Source organism: Hyperolius riggenbachi, chromosome 6 (genome assembly GCF_040937935.1).
Source record: "Hyperolius riggenbachi isolate aHypRig1 chromosome 6, aHypRig1.pri, whole genome shotgun sequence".
In the NCBI taxonomy this organism is placed as follows: Eukaryota; Metazoa; Chordata; class Amphibia; order Anura; family Hyperoliidae; genus Hyperolius; species Hyperolius riggenbachi.
The window spans coordinates 138017694-138036914 of record NC_090651.1 but is presented as its reverse complement, the minus strand read 5'-3'; the positions used below and the strand labels follow the sequence as shown (position 1 = coordinate 138036914).

Here is a 19221-nt window from a genome sequence, read left to right as displayed (position 1 = left end):
CATGTTGCAGGTTTAAGAAGTTGACAGAATTATATATCAAAGTTACAGATCCAGATGAAAAAGTTAACAGACTAGACAGGCCTGGAACCCACTAGCAGCACTTTTCGAAGCACTTGTAATTTGAAAAGCTCTTGCTAATGTAATACTATGTGTGCGATTCCACTTGAGGGATGCAATTTTCTAAAAATTCCCCAAAGCATTACATTAGCAAGTGCTTTACAAACCACAAGCGCTTAGAAAAGCGCTGCTAGTGGGTTCCAGGCCATAAGCATGTATATGGAGCAATGTACAGGGTCCTTGCATTCTAGAACTTAGGATAAGGACTGGGACCCACTACAAGCACCTTTGCTGTGCTCTGCTACAGTGGAGCCCTAAGAGGGTGGTTCTGCTGCAATGTTGCGACAGCGGAATGAACACAAGAATACTGCATGCAGCATTTTCAGAGTGATCTCAGAGCGAATGCATGGCAAATTACATTCCTTCAAGATCGCTCCAAAAATCTCACTGAAAATTGCTGTATTTAAATCACAAGTGTTTGCAGAAAAGCACTGCTAGTAGGCTCTGGGCCTAAAAGGCCAAATGCACACAAACAGCTACAACTATGCAATAATAATCAATGTATGCACACAGCTATGACCTCCCTAGTCTCCATCTAGTAATCTATACAATAAAAGGGCCTCAGCACACAACTAAAATTAAAAACAGGGGCTCCTGATCTCGCTTTACTGCAGTAACCTGTAGTAATCTCACTGACTATGCCCTGGTGAGAGGCAGCACATTTAGGCTAGGGCCAGCCATGTAGACAGCTTATCTTATTGGTGTTCTTGTGCTAATTATATCAGCATTACAAATATACAAGGTGTCCATCTGTATATTTACTATGTAAGCCTATCTATGCTCCCAGGAATTGACTACCAAAGCAGGTCCAACATGCTAATGTTCATTATGCAGAGCAACAAAACAGAGGCAGCTGGCTGTCCGCATGAGAGAACCGCTTCATACAGATGGCAGCAGTCATTACAATGGATGGGAGCAGGACTACTGGGTGCACCTTTGTTCCCCACCAACCCTGCATAGTGATGGTCTGTTGTACTTAAAGCTAAAAATGCCTGCTTTACTTGCCTTTACAACAACCCCCCCACAAAAAAAAACATTATTGAATGAAGCCCACAGTGGGCTACATTACCTCCTCTGGAGTGTCCTTATACTACATGTTATGTCCGGAGTCACTCCCATTCCCGTAAGTATTCAACAGGATCCTTCATTCAAATACTTTTCTGGAAGGTCTCCCAAGCAGTGTCCCGTAATTCAAAAAGGTGCGGGGCTGAGTTCCAAACCGCACGTGCACAGTGAAAGAAAGCGATCACAAGTGAGTTAGATACTCGCCTCAGTAGAGGGAAACCTTTCGCTAGGACTCTTCTTTGCAGCCACACATACATGTATGTAGCACGAGCGTAAAAGGCCACACACAAGTGGCTCTGTGCTACTGTGCAGTGTAGCCACGCTCATACATGGAGGAGAGCATGGCCACGCAAACATATCCAACAAGCTCTTGTTGAATAAATTTAAAGTGTTCCAGCGCTGGAGGAAGCCTCTGAAGCAAGTATTCAATGTTCCTCTTTGTTTTTGCTTCAGGTACTCTAACAAGCAAAGATGATTGTTTTGATATGGGGAGTACTCAAACTAAACTAGAACTGAGTTTTATGATATGTGGGAAGTTGAATGGTTCACTTTGAAGTTTGGAAGACGTGCGATTATTTCTTATAGCAAGGTGATGTGACTAAAATGACTAGCTTCACGTATGTGCAAACTCACCTGAGCGACAATGGAAAGGATTCCCAACACCGCTATGAAGGCAGCCACACTTTCTGGTGAAAAGTTCATCATCTAATTGGAAAAATAAATGGAATGTAAAAGGCTTTTGACAGTTGGCACATGAACAATTTATCAAATAAAGTATTTTACTGTGTAAATAAGTACATTAAAGGCTGTGCAATTACACAGAATACATTAAAAGCGCTCATGCTCGAAGACTGACTACATTTAGCGATGGTGACTACGGGCTACATTTGGCCAGATGAAGTTAGCCAAGACCCGTGAAACGCTTTGTCTATCGTGCATGAATAACTGGTTTGTCCTTTTCCATGAATAATTGGTTTGTCCTGAGAAGGTAAGACGTTACACTTTTTTCATCTACATAGTACTTTCTCATCTATACAGTAGTTTGTTGCGGTTATTCATCAAGGGCGCCTCCACTAGTTTTCAGTTCAGATAATACCCCCTGGGGTTCACAGCCACAAGGACTCTGCAGTCCTCACAACTATCAGAGCGACCAACATCTGCACCGACAGACCTGGTATACCGATTGGGCATAGTTCTATTCCTGCAGGCTCTGACGGTGGTATTTACAACCCAACCTTGTAAGTATAATCTTACACACCTTATTCTTACTACAGTACTAACTCAACCAATGATACTGCACCATTGGGCTCCTGGTCTCTCTCATCCTATATACTTGGAGTTTACAGTTAACTGTCAAAAATCGAAAATCCCTTTTGTATAATACTGTATATACTCTGACACATCTGAGATATGACTATTCGCATAACTGCTGGTGAAAAGCAGCTTCATATCTTCTGGTAAACAGTAATTTCAAAAGACTGAGTGACTCTTGTTCAAAAGAATTTTTGCAAAAGTGTATGCACTGGAAGTCAGACCACAATCATGTCACTTGCATGGCAGAAGACCACAAAAGCCTCAAAAGTTGAAAGTACTGTCACTGGCTTTTTCCTCAGTGTCCCAGGAAATAGGAAGAGGGCAAATGTGCTTAAGAGTACCCTCATCATCAAGAAGAGAACGACAGTTCACCCAAAGATCCCAGTAAACGTTTCCCACGCTGTAGTATTGCTTACCTGTCTGAGGTACAGGAAGAAGCTAGAATACTGTCCAGCCTCAGGTAGGTAGGAGAGGAACACTGTGATACAGATGAGCAAAACAATGGAATCCTGGCCAACCTTCTTCAGAGACTGAGATGGGAAAAACAACAACTTTAATCAATAAAATAGTTATACATGAAGTTTAGATTTTAAGGTACAAATCACAGAAACAGGGTAATGAAATAAGGCTAGTGTATCCCTTTCTCAGAATCTTCAGGCTATAAAATGTGCCAAGCAGCGACAATGCAGAAACATTCATAGCATGTGCAGGACATCTATTGCTTTGTATTGTTCACACTGCTTGCCAAGGGACCTGCAAACTACTAAATGACTGTGCAGCGCATTACCTTGCTTACCAAGCATACACACTGCACTATCCCATAATGACAAAGCACACACAGCACCAAAGGTTACCATATGCAAGCAGACGCAGGCCAAGCAAACATCACAAGGCTAATGTGACAATGTATAACCTCTAGTGTAAAGTGACACAAATATAGCCGAGTGATGAGAAAAATAAGGCATGTTAAAACACTAAAATATTAATCACACAACAGGAATGAAACTAAAATGCAAAGCCAGTTTAACCGTGTACAATGATGCTTAGAATCCTTTAAAGCAAACATATGAAGGGGAAGCTGAGTAAAACTTACCTCAGTAGTGGAAAGCCTCTGGAGGTTTCCCAGATCATCCATTCCAGCACTGGATCCTTTTTCTTGTAGCCATGCTCTGGTTGTGTATGAACTTTTCCGGATTAGACATGCACGAATAATGTCTGCGCATGGCAAGTAGAACAAAGCCGTCCGTGCACCGCTTTTTCCCTCTGTGCAGGAGTGCTTCATTCTACTGGGCACGTGTGTATCTTACTCGAGCATGCCCACTACAGATGTGCTTGTACATTGTGGAAGCATGGCTACAAAAAAACTTTTCCAACATGCTCATTTTTAATAGTTTGAATAATTTTAGAAGGACCCAGTGCTGGGATGGTGGGCTCTGAGAAGATCTGGGAAGCGTCTGAACTATCCAGAGGCTTCCCACTATGTAAGTATCTATATGTATATTTTTTGCTTCAGGTACACTTTAAAATTTTCTATATTTTTATATGAAGTTTTACCTAAAATTTTTGCTGAATTTCGAACAAATCTTGTTTGAACATGCTTTGGTTCTTTAACCACTTAACAACCTCTGCCACGCTTATCTACGCCCCTTTAAAATTCACCTGAGTCACAGGGGCGTAGATAGGCAACTCCTGTTTATTTTCCTGCTGTGCGCGATCGCGTTCGCGTGCGCGATCGCGTTCGCGTGCGCGATCGCGTCCGCGTGCATGCGGACGGGCATACGCGTCGGGCACCCGCTGGTCTGTGATTGGCTGATGTGAACATGTGTTCACAAAGCCAATGACAGTGCTTATTCATGCAGAATGTGTGTAAACATTGTATCAGTCACTATGCTGTTACAGTTACTGAGATCACTCTTGAGAGGATCTCAGATAACTAACACAGCATTAGTGACTGATCAGCATCAGTGAGGTTTTTTTTAAATAAATTATACCCCCATTAAGCCCATTAACCCTTGCCTCCCTTAAATGTGAAAATTGCTGTGGTTTTTAGGTGAAAAACCCTGTGGTAGAGAAGTGGTTAAATAACACATAAAACACATTTATGAAATCATGCATCACGGCTCAAACAAATTTGGGGTCTAAGAACCTCAGTAAAACACCCGATGCCCATAAAGCTGGAAAAGGTTACAAGATTATATTAAAAGAAAAACACTGTATTCCAGTGAACAAATCTTCTCATCTGTGAAATATGGTGGTGGGAGATGAATGGTTTGGACCTGTATTGCTGCATCAATGACGGAAAGCTGATGCAACAATCATTTATCAACTAAAACAGAGAATTTTAAAGGCAAATGTCAATACATCTCTCCTTGAACTGAACCTCAACAGACGGTAGGCTTTGCAGCATGACCAGTATCAAACATATTGTTTAACCAAAAATGGTTAAAGAAGAACAAAGTGAATGTTTGGAAATTGCCATGTCAAAGTCCAGGCCTTAATCTAATTGAAATGCTGTGGAAAGACCTAAAAGCATGCGTTTCATATGAGGAAACCCGATAACATCCGAGGGCTGAAGCTATTATGTATAGAGGAATGGGCCAAAAGGGGCAGGGCTAATCAATTGCTGCCACTAATGTAGTTGCAGTTATTGCTAAGCAATGTGGTCACACCAAATAATGAGAGTATGGTTTACTTACGTTTGCTACATGCAAACAGTATTGTTCTTGGTTTTCAAAAAATACAATGTTTTAGACCAATTTTTTTAACTAGGAAATTAAGATGATGTTTTAGATCAAATTCATATAAAAAGAAGAACATTTTAAAGGTTTAACCAAACTTTCAAGCACCAGCGTACACGGAATCAGCTATCTCCACAAGTAATGCAGGCTCAGCAGGTACCCATGCATATCAGACTTGTGGAAAGTTCACACAGCAGACAAAACTCTCTTTAGACCAGTTATGGATGATTATTTACTAGCAATATGCATGGGCACCACTTTGCTCTCTGCATACTCATGTCTATGTATGGGTACTTTAATGCAGTTCATGGTTAAATGTCTGAAGTGGACCTGTCACATTCATTTATAATCTCAAACAGTGTGAGCGGCAGTACGGAGGTAAAACTTTGACCAAAAGACTTTGATTGGAACTAGAATTTGCATTAGCAGAAACGGATCTTTGCAAAGGACAAATTAGATTCAAGAACTAGTGGTCAATAGACCAGTTGCCAAATTGGATGTATCAGAATCTGATTATCCCAGTGAAAAGCACCCTTTCCACTGTTTGTGGGTATTTCTAAAACAAATCTTCACTATTTATAGGCTTAGAATTTACATATCACCATCAATTTCAATTTATTATTTATGTAGGTATTGCAGAATTTTCAAGAAATGTGAGTGTGTCAGGTCTACATGAATAAAGCACTGAGAAATCCTGCATAAAATGACAAAACCAATCCAGAGACTGGTGGACAAGAAAGGAGGAAGTAAAAGAAAAAAGAAAAAAAAAGGCCAATGTAAAAGTATGAACGTAGTGTATTTATGGATGCAAAGTGCATCCAGCCACAAATAGGCTGCAGTTCCTCTTCCTATGTGGCTCCCATTACAGATCTGGTATAAACATATCTCAAACCGCTGTGCATTAATTACCAGAAACCTCTCACGCTAACTATAGAAATTTAATGCAATAAATGCCTATGAAATTAGTTACATACCGTATTCTTCAAACTATAAGTGTGTGTGCGTATGTATGTGTGCGTGTAGTCAGTGCGTCTTATAGTCCAAATGCTACATTTGGACCGCACCAAGTCCTGTGTCTCCCTGTGTCCCTCCCCCATGTCCTGTATCACCCTGTTTGTGTCCCCCTGTGTGCTTTACCCTGGTCATCCGTGTCCAATGACCTGTCCTCTTTTCCTGCATCCTCATGTCCCATGCCCCCCTATGTCCAGTTACTATTCCCATGCATAGCAGCCACGCAGCTTCACTAATCCCAGGAAGTAGTCTTTGGGCTGCAAAGTACCAACCAGGCGGGGGCGCTGCCCTAGACCGTTGGGATTGGCGGTCTGGGGCAGAGTCCCTCACCTGATAGGTACTTTGCAGTCCAAAGGCTATCATACTTCCTAGGATCAGAAGAGACGCAGATGCTTTGCAGGGGGGACAGCGATTTGACTTTTGTAGCTGCCTGCAGGTTTGTGCTGCCACCAACAGATGCTGCTCTCCTCCCACCACACGACTGGTCCTCACTAATGTGCGCTGAACCAGCTTGTAGCAGCATCCTTTTTTCCTGTCCTCCGATAAGTATTTTATCACAGCACAACTTTAAGGCTGGGCCACAGTTTCTGGATTGTTGCAGAGACATTTCCTGGATAAACCGTGTCTGAGGCTATAATTCCATCTCCCTTCCACATCCATAGAGGGGAGGGCCACTGCTCGCGGGTGCCAGGAGGCCTCTCTGCTTCATAGCCACACGCTGGTCCCCAGGTGCAGGCAGGCGTCCTGGATCATCTCCAGATTGGTGGTGTGAGTTAGCAAAGTGCGGGATGCTGCTGTAACCTCCCCCCCCCTGCTAGCCCTATGCAAGCTAGGTAAATGTGGATGCTGCACTGTGACATCATGATGTGTCATGGCTGGTTGGACAGGAGTGAGTGAGCTCACACGGTGCTGAGGATAATGGAGAATATATAAAGGTGCCATGGAATGTCCTAGCTGCCTGCCCCGTCAAACGATTAAACCCTAGGAAGTTTGGCTGTTGGAGGCCGTGCTGCTGCTGCTGCAGGCTTGGCAGCTCGGAGGGAGAAGCTCCACAAGATGCCCCTGCACAAAAGACGCACCAGGTTTAGTACATGTTTTTTTCCATGGTTTTTGCCCTCTAAACTTAGGTGCATCTTATGGTCCGAAAAATACGGTAGTTATTTGGGTTGATAAAAGACATACCTCCATAAAGTTCAACCAGAAAATAAAATACAACACTAGCTTGCATCCTCACATATCCCTGTTGATCCAGAGGAAGGCGAAAAACCCTTAAGGTGAAGGTGAAACCCCCGGGCGCTGCCCCCCAATGTATAAATGTGCCCCCCGTGTGTGCATTTATACATTACCTGTCCCATGTCAGCCTCGATGCGGTGTCCGTTACCTCTGGGCAGCTCTCCGTACACGTCACTGGCACATAGCGTCTGACGTCAGTCGCTATGTGCCAGTAGCGTGTATGGAGAGCCACCTGGAGGTTACGGACACCGCATCGAGGCTGACATGGGACAGGTAATGTATAAATGCACACACGGGGGGGGGGCACATTTATACATTAGGGGGAATGGCGGTGCAGACGTGGCAGGCTCAGCAGATTCCCTGAAGATTTCATGCTGAAATCGGAAGGGAATCAGCCCACAGTATATGGGCAACTTCGACAACGACAAATTTATCTCTAATTAGATTTGATTAGAGATAAATTTGTCTCTGTTGAATCTGCCCATAATCTTCTGATGTATGGGCACCTTTACAAGGCATGGTCCAATTAGCCCCAAAAGTAAAAAAAAACAAAAAAACAAAAAAAAAAAAACAAAAAAAAAAACACTTTCCTGACTCAGATAAAATCCCAGGATAAACACAATGTTTAGAATCAGTTTAATGCTAGGCAGATTCACCTGCCAGATCAATTATTTCCAACATGTCCGATCTGAATTTCGATCGATTTTGTTTTTTTTAAATCGTTTTTTCAATCGATTTTCATTCAGTTCTATGAAAAGCGATAAAAAAACCCAAAAACTAGTAATAAAACAATCGGAAAATCGAAAAACTAATTGAATTTCAGATCTGACATGTTGAAAATAATCGATCTGGCAGGTAAATATGCCAGAAAATTGTATGTTGTGTACCTAGCAAAAGGCGCTGTCCTGTTACACTACTACTGCCACAGGGATTCACTTTACACATAGAGCACAAGTCACTAGTACCAGAGAGTAAAGCCCGAGTACACCAGAAAAATGGTCCATATCTCCCAGAAATCAGCTGTTTACCTGGATGCCACTTTGAATTATTCATATGTAGTTGTGCAATCACAGTCATATTTGCAGTGAGAGCCTATTAAAGGGATTTGAAAACTGCCATATTTTTACCTTGAAAAAGCTCATTGCCTGGCTCTAATCTTTTTGGCTTCTGAAACAAGCACGCAGTGTGTTCAAACTTCAGCTACCTGATCTGCATGTTCAGTCTCGGGCAGTGGCTCAATGTACTAGATGCCTCAGAAGTTCAGCAGAACAGCCAGGCGTTATACACTGTATAAATAAAATAGTGCTTCCTCTACACCACTCTCTCGCTACACAGTCACTTAAATGTGGGTTAATTTGCAGGATCATTTATTTTCACCAAAGACTTCTACACTTGCACAACCTGAGCAAATCAGGCCTGACACTTTCTTGTCACACCAGTGGCTGGAGCTCGTTTCACCTGTACACGTAAAGCTTATTAATATGATAAAAACAGGCAACTTACCTTGCATTAAACAGGTGATAAATTACCCTAAAACCTTGTGCACTACGTTAGAAAATTATATATCTGTGTAATCAAGAAAACATGCAAGCCCAGCCAATGGCCCATTAAAAAACAACGACTGGATCTTCGTGAATTACACAAAACTTCATTATAGTCTACAGCAATGGTCCATACAACTTTAGCCTTGACAGTTTCCAAACACAGCAGCAGTTATTACATCAAAGCAGAGAGAACATTTCTATGATTTCAAAAACAGTTTCCAGTTTTAACAGTGTAGGTAGGCCAGAGTTACTGTTTAAAATACATGGTGCTGATAACTTTATATATTCACTTCATGGGGTTAACTTTAAATTAAGAAGACCAATGTTGTGAAGTGGAATTTCTTCTTTTGAAGACAACCTGACTTTTTCCCCCCCATTTGCACTGCAGTGCCCCTTTTTATCCCCCCCCCAACTGGGAGTGCTTGAAATTTACCGTATCTTAACACAGGATTGGCTCTCCCCTTCTACCACCGAGTGGCGCTGTAATTCTGATCTCCTCCTCCAGGTCCCACTCGCATGATATATGACGTGATTGGGACCTGAAGGAGGGTGTCAGCATTACAGAGCCAATCTCCTCTTCCAACACTGAGCGGAGCTGTAACACTAACATCCTCCTTCAGGTCTCTAACATGTGATTAGTCGGCAGTACATCGGCGCTCAGAGATGGAAGAGGTGGTCCTACAAGAGGAGTGGCATCCTGGGTCCAGGTCAGGTAAGTGTGCTGCTCTGCATAGGGGTGCATTAGGCAGCCATGAGTTTAGCTGGCTGAAGCAGCCCTGCCCCAGTTAAAAGGTTCAAACTGCTGCTGCATTTGACTACAAGCCTGACTGCCTTATCTGCACAGCAAAACCTTGCAATGAAAAAACAAAAACTAGAATAGAAAAAAGTGCAGGAATGCACTGAATGCTAACTTGCTATTTAGACATGTTAATGAGATGCAGATAAGTTTAGTTTGAATGCAAACAACAAATGCAGGTCCAGTCAATTTTGATTGGGCCAGTTCCAAATGCACCATACAATCAATTAAACCTAAATGCAGGCCAGAAATATTAGCATCTCATTAACTATTGCTAATGCTCACATAATTGGTTTAACATTCAGACTCACTTCAGGTACAGTCATTTAATTTTCCATTTCCGTCAGGCCACAATTTCAGTGCGCTCTAGGTTTTTGGCAAAAAATTGCAGTTTTTTTTGCATTGAAATATATTCATGTGGGAATATTAATGCAAAAAAATGCATGCAAAAAAAACCTGGAACCTTGCCTTAGAACTACTGGAGGAGCCTGACAACCGGTTTCAGCTATTTTTCCTGGACGAGTCAGGCTCTTCTATACAGCCAGGGAGGCTCACAGACTTTCGAACACTTCATACAACATATTAACGGAAAATGATGATTAATTATATTCAGTAAAAGGCTAAAAGAAGAACCGTGCTTTACAGGGATCCTGAGACGGGATTATTGGGTGTATTTATTACTTACCTGTGGCCTCCTCCAGCCCCTTGAAGTGTGTGGGCTCCCTCGCCATCCTCTTCGGCTGCTTCGTTCACTGGATATCCCTCGCGGTCATCTGGCAGCTGGAAAGGATGGCAAGGAAACCCACGCATCTCATGAGGCTGGAGGAAGCCCTAATACCCTTAATATGAGCTGAGTTATGAGGAAACAAAGACCTGCTATGTGGCCAAATAAGCTATTAAATGAGCCCCCAGAAAAGAGATAATAGTATCCTGTTTAGAACTTTCACTCAACATACAGCAAACCAGAAAAAAGTGAATGTATAAAAGTATATTATATTTATACTGTGATGCATAAATGCATGAATATGCTTCACCGAACAAGGATTAAATGCAACTTCTATAATATAAAGGTGTTAAATGGTCGCTTACTGCAAATGGATCTGCTTGTTCCCATGATATCGGGGCTCCCCATGAAGCTGGCCTCATTTTCTCAGGAAGCGACTCTGGGACAGCTATCAGGATGAAGCAGATATCCAGCAGCGCAATTGCTGTTGCCAGCAGCACCACAAGCGAGTCTCCATACGCATGACTGAGGTAAGCTCCAATGGCCGGGCTAGTGACCAGACTAGCTGCAAATGTTGCAGAAACCTGAGAAAAAAGGAAACATTTACAAAAAGCACAATACAGGGACTGTCTTTGTTGCCCTGAACAACACTTTGAGATATCTAATGCCTGAGAGAGGGAAATCTGGTATAAAGTACACCTGAACTGAATGGCATATGGAGACTGATATTTTCTTTTAAACAATACCAGTTGCCTGACAGTCCTACTGATCCTCTGTCTCAAATACTCTCAAGCTATAGACCCTGAACAAGCATGTAGATCAGATGTTTCTGACTTAAAGGGAACCTTAACTGTCCTAAAAAAAAAAAAAAAAAAATGTTTCACGTACCTGGGGCTTCCCCAAGCCCCCTGCAGCTGTCCTGAGCTCTCGCCGATTCTCAACAAGCCTCCTTTCCTTTGCCACCTAGTTTCATTTTCTCCACGTGTCTCCTTGTACACGCTCCCGTCAAGCACGTCCTGCGCAGGAGCAGTATGAGGTTTCTCTTACTGCACCTTTATGAGGGGAACAAGTACAAGGAGACACGTTGAGAGGGGCAGACTCAGTAGCCCGAAAATGAAACTAGTTGACAGCGGGGGAACGGAAGCTCGTTGAGGACCGGCGAGGGCACAGGACTGCTGCAGGGGGTAAGTGAAACTTTTTTTGTAAAGGACAGTTAAGGTTCCCTTAAAGTACGAAGGGATAAGCTGCATGCTTGTGGGTGTGATCCAGATACTACTGCAGCCAAAGAGATCAGCAGGACTGCCACGAAACAGGTATTGTTTAAAAAGAAATAAAACATGTCAGCCACCATTTAATGGCACACTGTCGCATTTCAGCAACATGCATCAGTGTGTGATATGCAAGGACACCAGATGAGACAGCGGCTGCCATATTTAAACATTGACAGCTGTCTGGCTGTCCTGACTTACCGTCAGTGTCTGAATCACACATGTGAAACAAACTTCGGTAAATTTTTAGTCACAGCACCTGAACTGCATACTCATTCTGTGTCTATGGAAATCAGACTGTTCGCTCGAAGCATCAAGATGGACTGAAGCCGCTGTACACATACTATATTCTCTACAGATGTGGCCCCAACCAGTTCTCTTAGCCAAGAACCATCTGGTGTGTATACAAAGCTTTAGTGGTAAACAAACATGTCTATAACAGCACTCACTAGTGAAAAATGTCACATAACAATAGTGAGCAATGCAGCAAAACAAAGCACTGGCAATTAACATCTGCTACATCCTCTGACTAGGCATTTGCTATGTTGCTCTTTTCATGCTCATAATGTCAGTATGCTAATATTCCTGTACAAAGCCAGTGTAAACATTTAAGTCATCCACTTGAGAGCTATGTCAGTAAACAGCACAGAATGATTCTGCTCATATTGCACTCACAGTCTGACATGAGCTGGAACTATTTACACAGAGCTGGCAGGTAAAATGCAAGGACTCATTTGTGTTTGTGCACTGATCCTGTCACCTTGCCAGAAAATGTACAAACCGTATCTATAAAATCAACTGAAAACAGATAAGCTGACATCTTTGAGCAGGAAAGATTGCTCTTCTCAGAAAAAGCAAATGACTATTACAACAGTGTCTCCCAAAGCTGCCCAAGTACCAGTGGTGCATTTATTTTGCAGGTAACTTCGCATACGTACAGTTGCTATAAAGAGTTTTATTTAGCTTTGCAGGCTTAAGCTGGCCATACACTAGGCCGATTCCCTGCCGATCGACAGAAGATTCGATCACTGGGATCGAAACTGCTGTCAAATCGTTAACGCTAAATTTCGATCTATTTCGTCCTGAAATAGATCGGTCCCGTCGATCGCTCCGTGCGGGAAATCACCGTCGATCGCCTGTGGGTAGGGAGTGCGTCGCTAGCGGCGTTCGAGTGCCCGACGACCGACGCAATACAGCTGCAATACATTACCTGCTCCGCCGGCGCGACTCCCCAGGTCTCCGCTGTCTTCTTCTCCGCGCTGGTCTCCGGATCCGGCAGGCTACACGTCTTCCTGTCCCGGCAGGAAGTTTAAACAGTAGAGGGCGCTCTACTGTTTAAACTTCCCCCAGACAGGAAGAAGTGAAGCCTGCCGGACCCGGAGGACCAGACCAGAGCGGAGAAGACGACAGCGGAGACCGGGGGGAGTTGCGGCGGCCGGAGCAGGTAATGTATGCGGAGGGGGCGGCGGCAGCACCACCACCACAGATTGTGAACGGTTTCAGGCTGAAATCGATTCACAATCTGTTTGCAGTAAAGGCAGCCATACGATCCCTCTCTGATCAGATTCGATCAGAGAGGGAACTATCTGTTGGTCGAATCTGATGGCAAATCGACCAGTGTATGGCTACCTTTATACTTCAAATATATCATCAGGTTCAAAAGGATTCAAAACAACCTAGGTTGCAATATAGAATACATTTAATTTAAACTGCTTTGTAAGTTATGCTAGAATTGGTGGGTGGCGCTTGCCCATAAAACATTGAAAAACTCCGCCCCTCCCAATGGCAAAAAGCAGAGTTAGTACCTGCTAACGATGTTTTCAACAATCCTTCAGGGCAAAGGTGAGACGTAGCTCCTCCCAGGAACAGGAACAGACAGCACTTCCCCTATAAAAAAGTCACATGGTTAGTCCACCCTCAGTGCGTTTAGCCAAGTACCCGACAGGTGAACATTCCACTAACCCATAACCGTGCAACTATCAGACACAGACAATTAACACCCGGGTGGGATCGTTGCCCTGAAGGATTGTTGAAAACATCGTTAGCAGGTACTAACTCTGCTTTTTCCCCACAATCCTTCAGGGCAAAGGTGAGACGATTAACAAGTAATACAACCTCAGGGTGGGACCACCGCTTGGAGAACGTTTCTACCAACCGCCTGGTCGTGTGCAGACATTGCATCAATTCGGTAATGACAGATGAACGTAGAAAAGCTTGACCACGTTGCTGCTTTACATATTTGCTCAGGCGAAGCCCCTACATTATTAGCCCAAGAAGCTGCCCTAGCTCTAGAAAAGTGAGCTTTAAATGAGGCAGGAGCCTCACTTCCCATAACTCTGAAAGCTTCTATAATAGCTAACCTAATCCAATTAGCTATAGTAGATTTAGAAGCTCTCTGACCTACAGTTTTCCCTGAAATAAAACAGGTAAGGAATCTGTCTTCCTGACATCTGCAGCTCTGTTTAAGTATTCCAGAACACATCTAACATCTAATGAGTGAAAAAAATCCTCTCTTTTCCACAACTTGGATTCACACAGAAGGTAGGCAAAATAATATCCTGCGACCTGTGAAACCTAGACCTAACTTTTGGACAAAAGTTTGGATCCGACTAATACCAACCTATCCTGAAAATAAGGACTTTTCATAGACAAGGCCTGTAGCTCACTAACCCTTCTGGCTGTAGTGATGGCTACTAAAAATACCGTCTTTAATGTAAGAAATTTAAAAGAACTGTCCCCTAGTGGCTCAAAAGGACCTTTGGACAGCCCCCTAATACTAACGATAAATCCCAAGGAGAAACGTATGGCTTGTAAACTGGCAGTTTCCTAGATAGAGCCTTCCGAAATCTCAGTATTGGAGAGGAAGACAAGGGGATACCTGAAAAAGCAGATAAGGTAGCAATCTGCACCTTAAGCGTACTCACAGAAATATTTTTATCCAAACTGTCCTGGAGAAACCAGGACTGCTGGGACTGACAAGCTATCAAACTTAGAGCCAGATAACCAAAGATGGAAAGTCTTCCAGTATTTTTAGATAGATCCTCCTAGTAACTTCCTTACAGCTAGTAACCAATGTAGAGGCTGCCTTCTCAGATACTCCAAACTTTTTGAGTAAGGCTAATTTAAGATCCAGACTAACAGATTCAATCTGCCTGGATGCGGATGCCACAGGTTCCCTTGTAGCAGTAGATCCGGCCTGCAAGGAAGTCTCCAAGGGTCTTCTGATGCTAACCTCCTGAGAGCTGAAAACCAGCTCCTTCTCGGTCACCAAGGTGCTATCAAAATCATCCAATTTTGACAACCTCTCCATTTGCTGATGACCGCCGGAATCAAATTGAGAGGAGGAAATGCATACAGAAGTGGAAAGTTCTACTCTTGAATGAATGCATTCACCGCCCCGGCTTTGATCTCTTGGATTGAGAGAGAAAAAAGTCTGAATCTGGGTATTGTCTTCTGTTGCAAACAGATCGATTGACTGTGTTCCCCATCGTTTTATGATGTCTGCGAAAACACCTCCTTGTTTAGAGACCATTCTGATGACAGAATCCTGCTTCTGTTCAGTTTGTCTGCATCTATATTGAGTGTTCCCTTGAGATGAACAGCTCTCAAGGATGACACATTCTTTTCTGCCCAAGACAAGATGTCCTCAGCTTCCTCCTACAACTACCGGAATTGCGTGCCTCTCTGTTTTTTTGATAAACGCTACTGCCGTAACGTTGTTTGACTGGATCAGAACATTGGACTGCAACAGTATCGATTGCACCTGAAATAAAGCCAGCCTTACTACTGTTAATTCCTTTCACTTGGATAACCTTTGAGACTGATTTTGTCCATTTCCCCTGAAAGGCTCTGTGGGCTATATGAGCTCCTCAGCCCCAAGCGCTTGCATCCGTAGTTATTACGTTGTCTACAGGCCCCTTCCAAGGCCTGCCCTTCACAAGGTAGAATTCCTCCAACCACTGTTGCAGAGACAACACACAGTTTGAGGGATTTTGACTTTAAAATCTAATGTTTGTGGACGACCGTCCCAATTTTCTAGGAGAAACCTCTGTATCTTCCTGATATGCGCTAATGCCCAGGGAACTGCCACCATCGTGGATGACATTAACCCAAACACTGACAAAATCGTTCTTAGGGAAACTTTGTCTTCCCCTTGTAATGATTTCACTGCCAAACTTATCTTCAGAATCCTCTTGGGAGGAAGGAAAATCATCTGTTTTACTGAATCCACTAGCATGCCAAGAAACTGAGTTCTCTGACTTGGAATTAGAGAGGACTTCTCCAGGTTGATGATCCAACCTAGGGATCGGAGATGTTCCGATACCAGATTCAAATGGCTTCTCAGCTGTTCTGCTGAACTTCCTAGAATAAGCAAGTCGTCTAAATACGGAATGGTTAAAATCGATTGTTCCCTTAACGGAATTAATGCTTCTCCCAGAATTTTTGTGAACATTCTTGGGGCAGAAGTGATCCCAAACAGGAGGCAAACAAACTGGTAGTGTTCTACCATCCCATTTATTCTCACTGAAAAACTTAGGAATTTTTGTGATTTTTTGGTGAATCGGCACATGCCAATATGCATCTCTTAGAACCAGAGATGCCATAAAGGCCTCTGGAAACAGTAACTCCCTTACTGATTCCATCCGAAAATTTTTCATAAACCGACTCAGGTTTGTTAGGTTCAGAATCAGGCACAGGATGAATTCCATTACTCTGTACAGCTCCACGGAATATGTTGGCGCTTTATAAATCAATAATAATAATAATAATAATAATAATAATTCTGTCTTAGCATGTTCTGCAATATGCTCAAAATCTCTGGAACCAGAGTGGGATCTCTTCGGGCCTTTGAGATCACAAATCTTGATGGTGGAGGAAGGGCAAACTATTTGGAAACCAAACATTATTGTCTGGCGAATAAATTGATTTTTTGCCACTTTTGCCCACCTAAGAGAAAGTATCTTAGCCTTCCTCCCACCGCCTGACACGAGTCATGGGGATTCTGACTGGGTCTCTAGAGCTTTAGACTTAAAGCCCCCTTTCCTGGACTTGTCAAAAGTCCACCTCCTGCCTTTACTTTGATCCTTAGAGGCATCCTTTTGATCACTCCTTGGCTTACGAAAAAATTATTACCACAGTCTTCTGTTTAAGCAACTTTATTTTTATTTGATGTTCTTTCCCAAGCTGAATCCAGCTCTGGACCAAACAACAATTCACCTGAAAGAGGGACACCACACAGCCTGTTTTTGGATGAGATATTACCATCCCATATTTTAAGCCACAAGGCTCTAAGAGAAACATTAGAGCAATGGACCTGGCTGTAAACCTAATTGCTTCAGCAGAAGCATCTGCAAAATATGCAGCAGTTTAAATGAGAATAGCAATAGAACTCAACAATTGCTAAACAGGTGCACCAGCCAGTATGTTAGCTTTGAGCTGATTAATCCACAGCTCCAAAGTTGTGGCCACACATGTAGAGGTAAAAAGCCGGCCTAAACACAGCCGCACTGGCCTCCCAAGACCATTTCAAATAAACATCCACCTTTTAAGTGGATCCTTCAGCTTTGTATAACTGATAATGAATAAACAAAACAGCTAACACATCCTTACTCAACTCCAAAAGAGTCATTTATGGCAGCAATCAACGCCTCCATATCCTCAATACAGAATTTAAACTTTGAAACAGATTCAGATTCTATTTCTCTAGCGTCTGAATCCTCAGAACTAGCTGCAAACTCAGCCTGACTAACATCAGCCTCAGTCACAGATACTCCAGATACAGCAACCTGAGAAGTGGATGGATTAGCATTCAATAATGAGGACTTAATTGATTCCAATGAAGCATTAATCACATCTCTAAAGGATCTCAATGTATTCTGAACAGAGTGACCCGGCTCCTCCCTCATAACCCTCTCTATGCACAACTGACAGAGTCTTTGCATAGGGCCACATAAAATTGCACAAAGGGAATGTTTTATCATTAGGAGGATGCCTATGCTTATCTGCAGCCGCAGCAGCAGCAGATTTAGCAGAAGCCTTAGTATTGGCATAATTAACAACACAACAAGGCATGTAACTCTGCTCACAGCTATAGCACAATCAGCCCAGAAAGAGAAACCATTATCTCACCTTTTGGGCGGCCTGGTTGCTCTCAATCCTCAGCGTCTGACATGCTTCCAGCTGACACATCCAGCGCAGGACAAACTCTCTCTGAGCAACAGTGCTACAGGCCCGCGCAGCTTCCCCTTGAAACATACCTGGCCTGCCGCGAATGGATGAGTGGCGGCCCGGAAGCTGCAGAGAGAGTAATGAGCCGGCACTACAAATTGTTACCTTCGGCATACCCGCCGGAAAGCACGCATCCGGACGCGGCCAAGCGTCCTAATGGCCGCAATGCGCTCCACATGGCCGCCGGCTTACCTCCGTCCTGCTCACTCCGCCGCAAGGCCGCCAAGGGGAACCCACGCCTTCCACTCTTGCTTTCCCTGGAAGCGGGAGAGAAAGGTAGGCAAACCCCAGGAAAGCTCCAGCCTGGGGTGCATGGCCAGACTGCCTCAGTACCACAGTCTCAGCCACCCAGAGAGATCCACCTGCAGCCCAGCACACAGGCTTCACCCAGAGGGGAGATGCCGACCTGCCTGGACGCAGGAACAAACAGCACTGAGGGTGGACTAACCATGTGACTTTTTTATAGGGGAAGTGCTGTCTGTTCCTGTTCCTGGGAGGAGCTACGTCTCACCTTTGCCCTCACCTTTGCCCTGAAGGATTGTGGGGAAAACCTCTGACACACTCTGTTGCTAGGTGTGTGTGCGCGGAGGCATGACATCCTGCAGCAGGCGGGGAGCAGCATGCACAATAAATTTGCCCATTGCTCAGCCCAGTTGATCCAGACGACGGCTCACTTGCGGAGAGGAGGTAGTTGTACACAGGCATGACTATCGTTTAAGGTGGCCGTTACAGACTAGATGTTCCACTCACCAGTCCATAAGCCATGCTTCTTTCATGCTCCTGCGTTATGTCAGCCACATACGCAAATACCACAGAGAAGGTGACTGCAAAAACACCCGATACAGATATAACTGCAAAGTACCACCTTAAAGAAAGAGCGAGATATGAAAGTTAATGAGTTGCAAAAAAGCAAAATCTAGGGTACTAATAATTGTATCTATCATACTACTCCTACAATGGACTTTCATTAGATATCCCACAGTTATACTTTATTTTTATAAACTTAAAACATAGATTCAATGTTTTATTGTCTCTGCTAAATGACACAGTATGTGTGCCAGAGCTAAAATATATAAACAATTGACTTTTTTTAAAATAAAATCTCTGGTCTCAGAAGCTGTTCTCTTCCAGGAAGGAGTTTTATGGTTGTAATTACTTATTAGTGAGGGTTATACTATTGTCC

The 19221-nt window shown here is 43.5% G+C and overlaps 1 protein-coding gene across 1 annotated transcript in view; it reads right to left on the bottom strand.

Annotated features, from left to right (window-relative positions):
• MFSD14A (major facilitator superfamily domain containing 14A) overlaps positions 1-19221 on the bottom strand; it is a 68161-nt gene that overhangs the window by 9754 nt on the left and 39186 nt on the right. The window contains exons 6-9 of the mRNA XM_068239983.1: positions 18789-18903; positions 10908-11126; positions 2913-3026; positions 1816-1887 (exon numbers count right to left, since the gene is read on the bottom strand). Coding sequence (XP_068096084.1) covers positions 1816-1887; positions 2913-3026; positions 10908-11126; positions 18789-18903 — 520 coding nt within the window. The remainder of the gene's footprint in view (positions 1-1815; positions 1888-2912; positions 3027-10907; positions 11127-18788; positions 18904-19221) is intronic.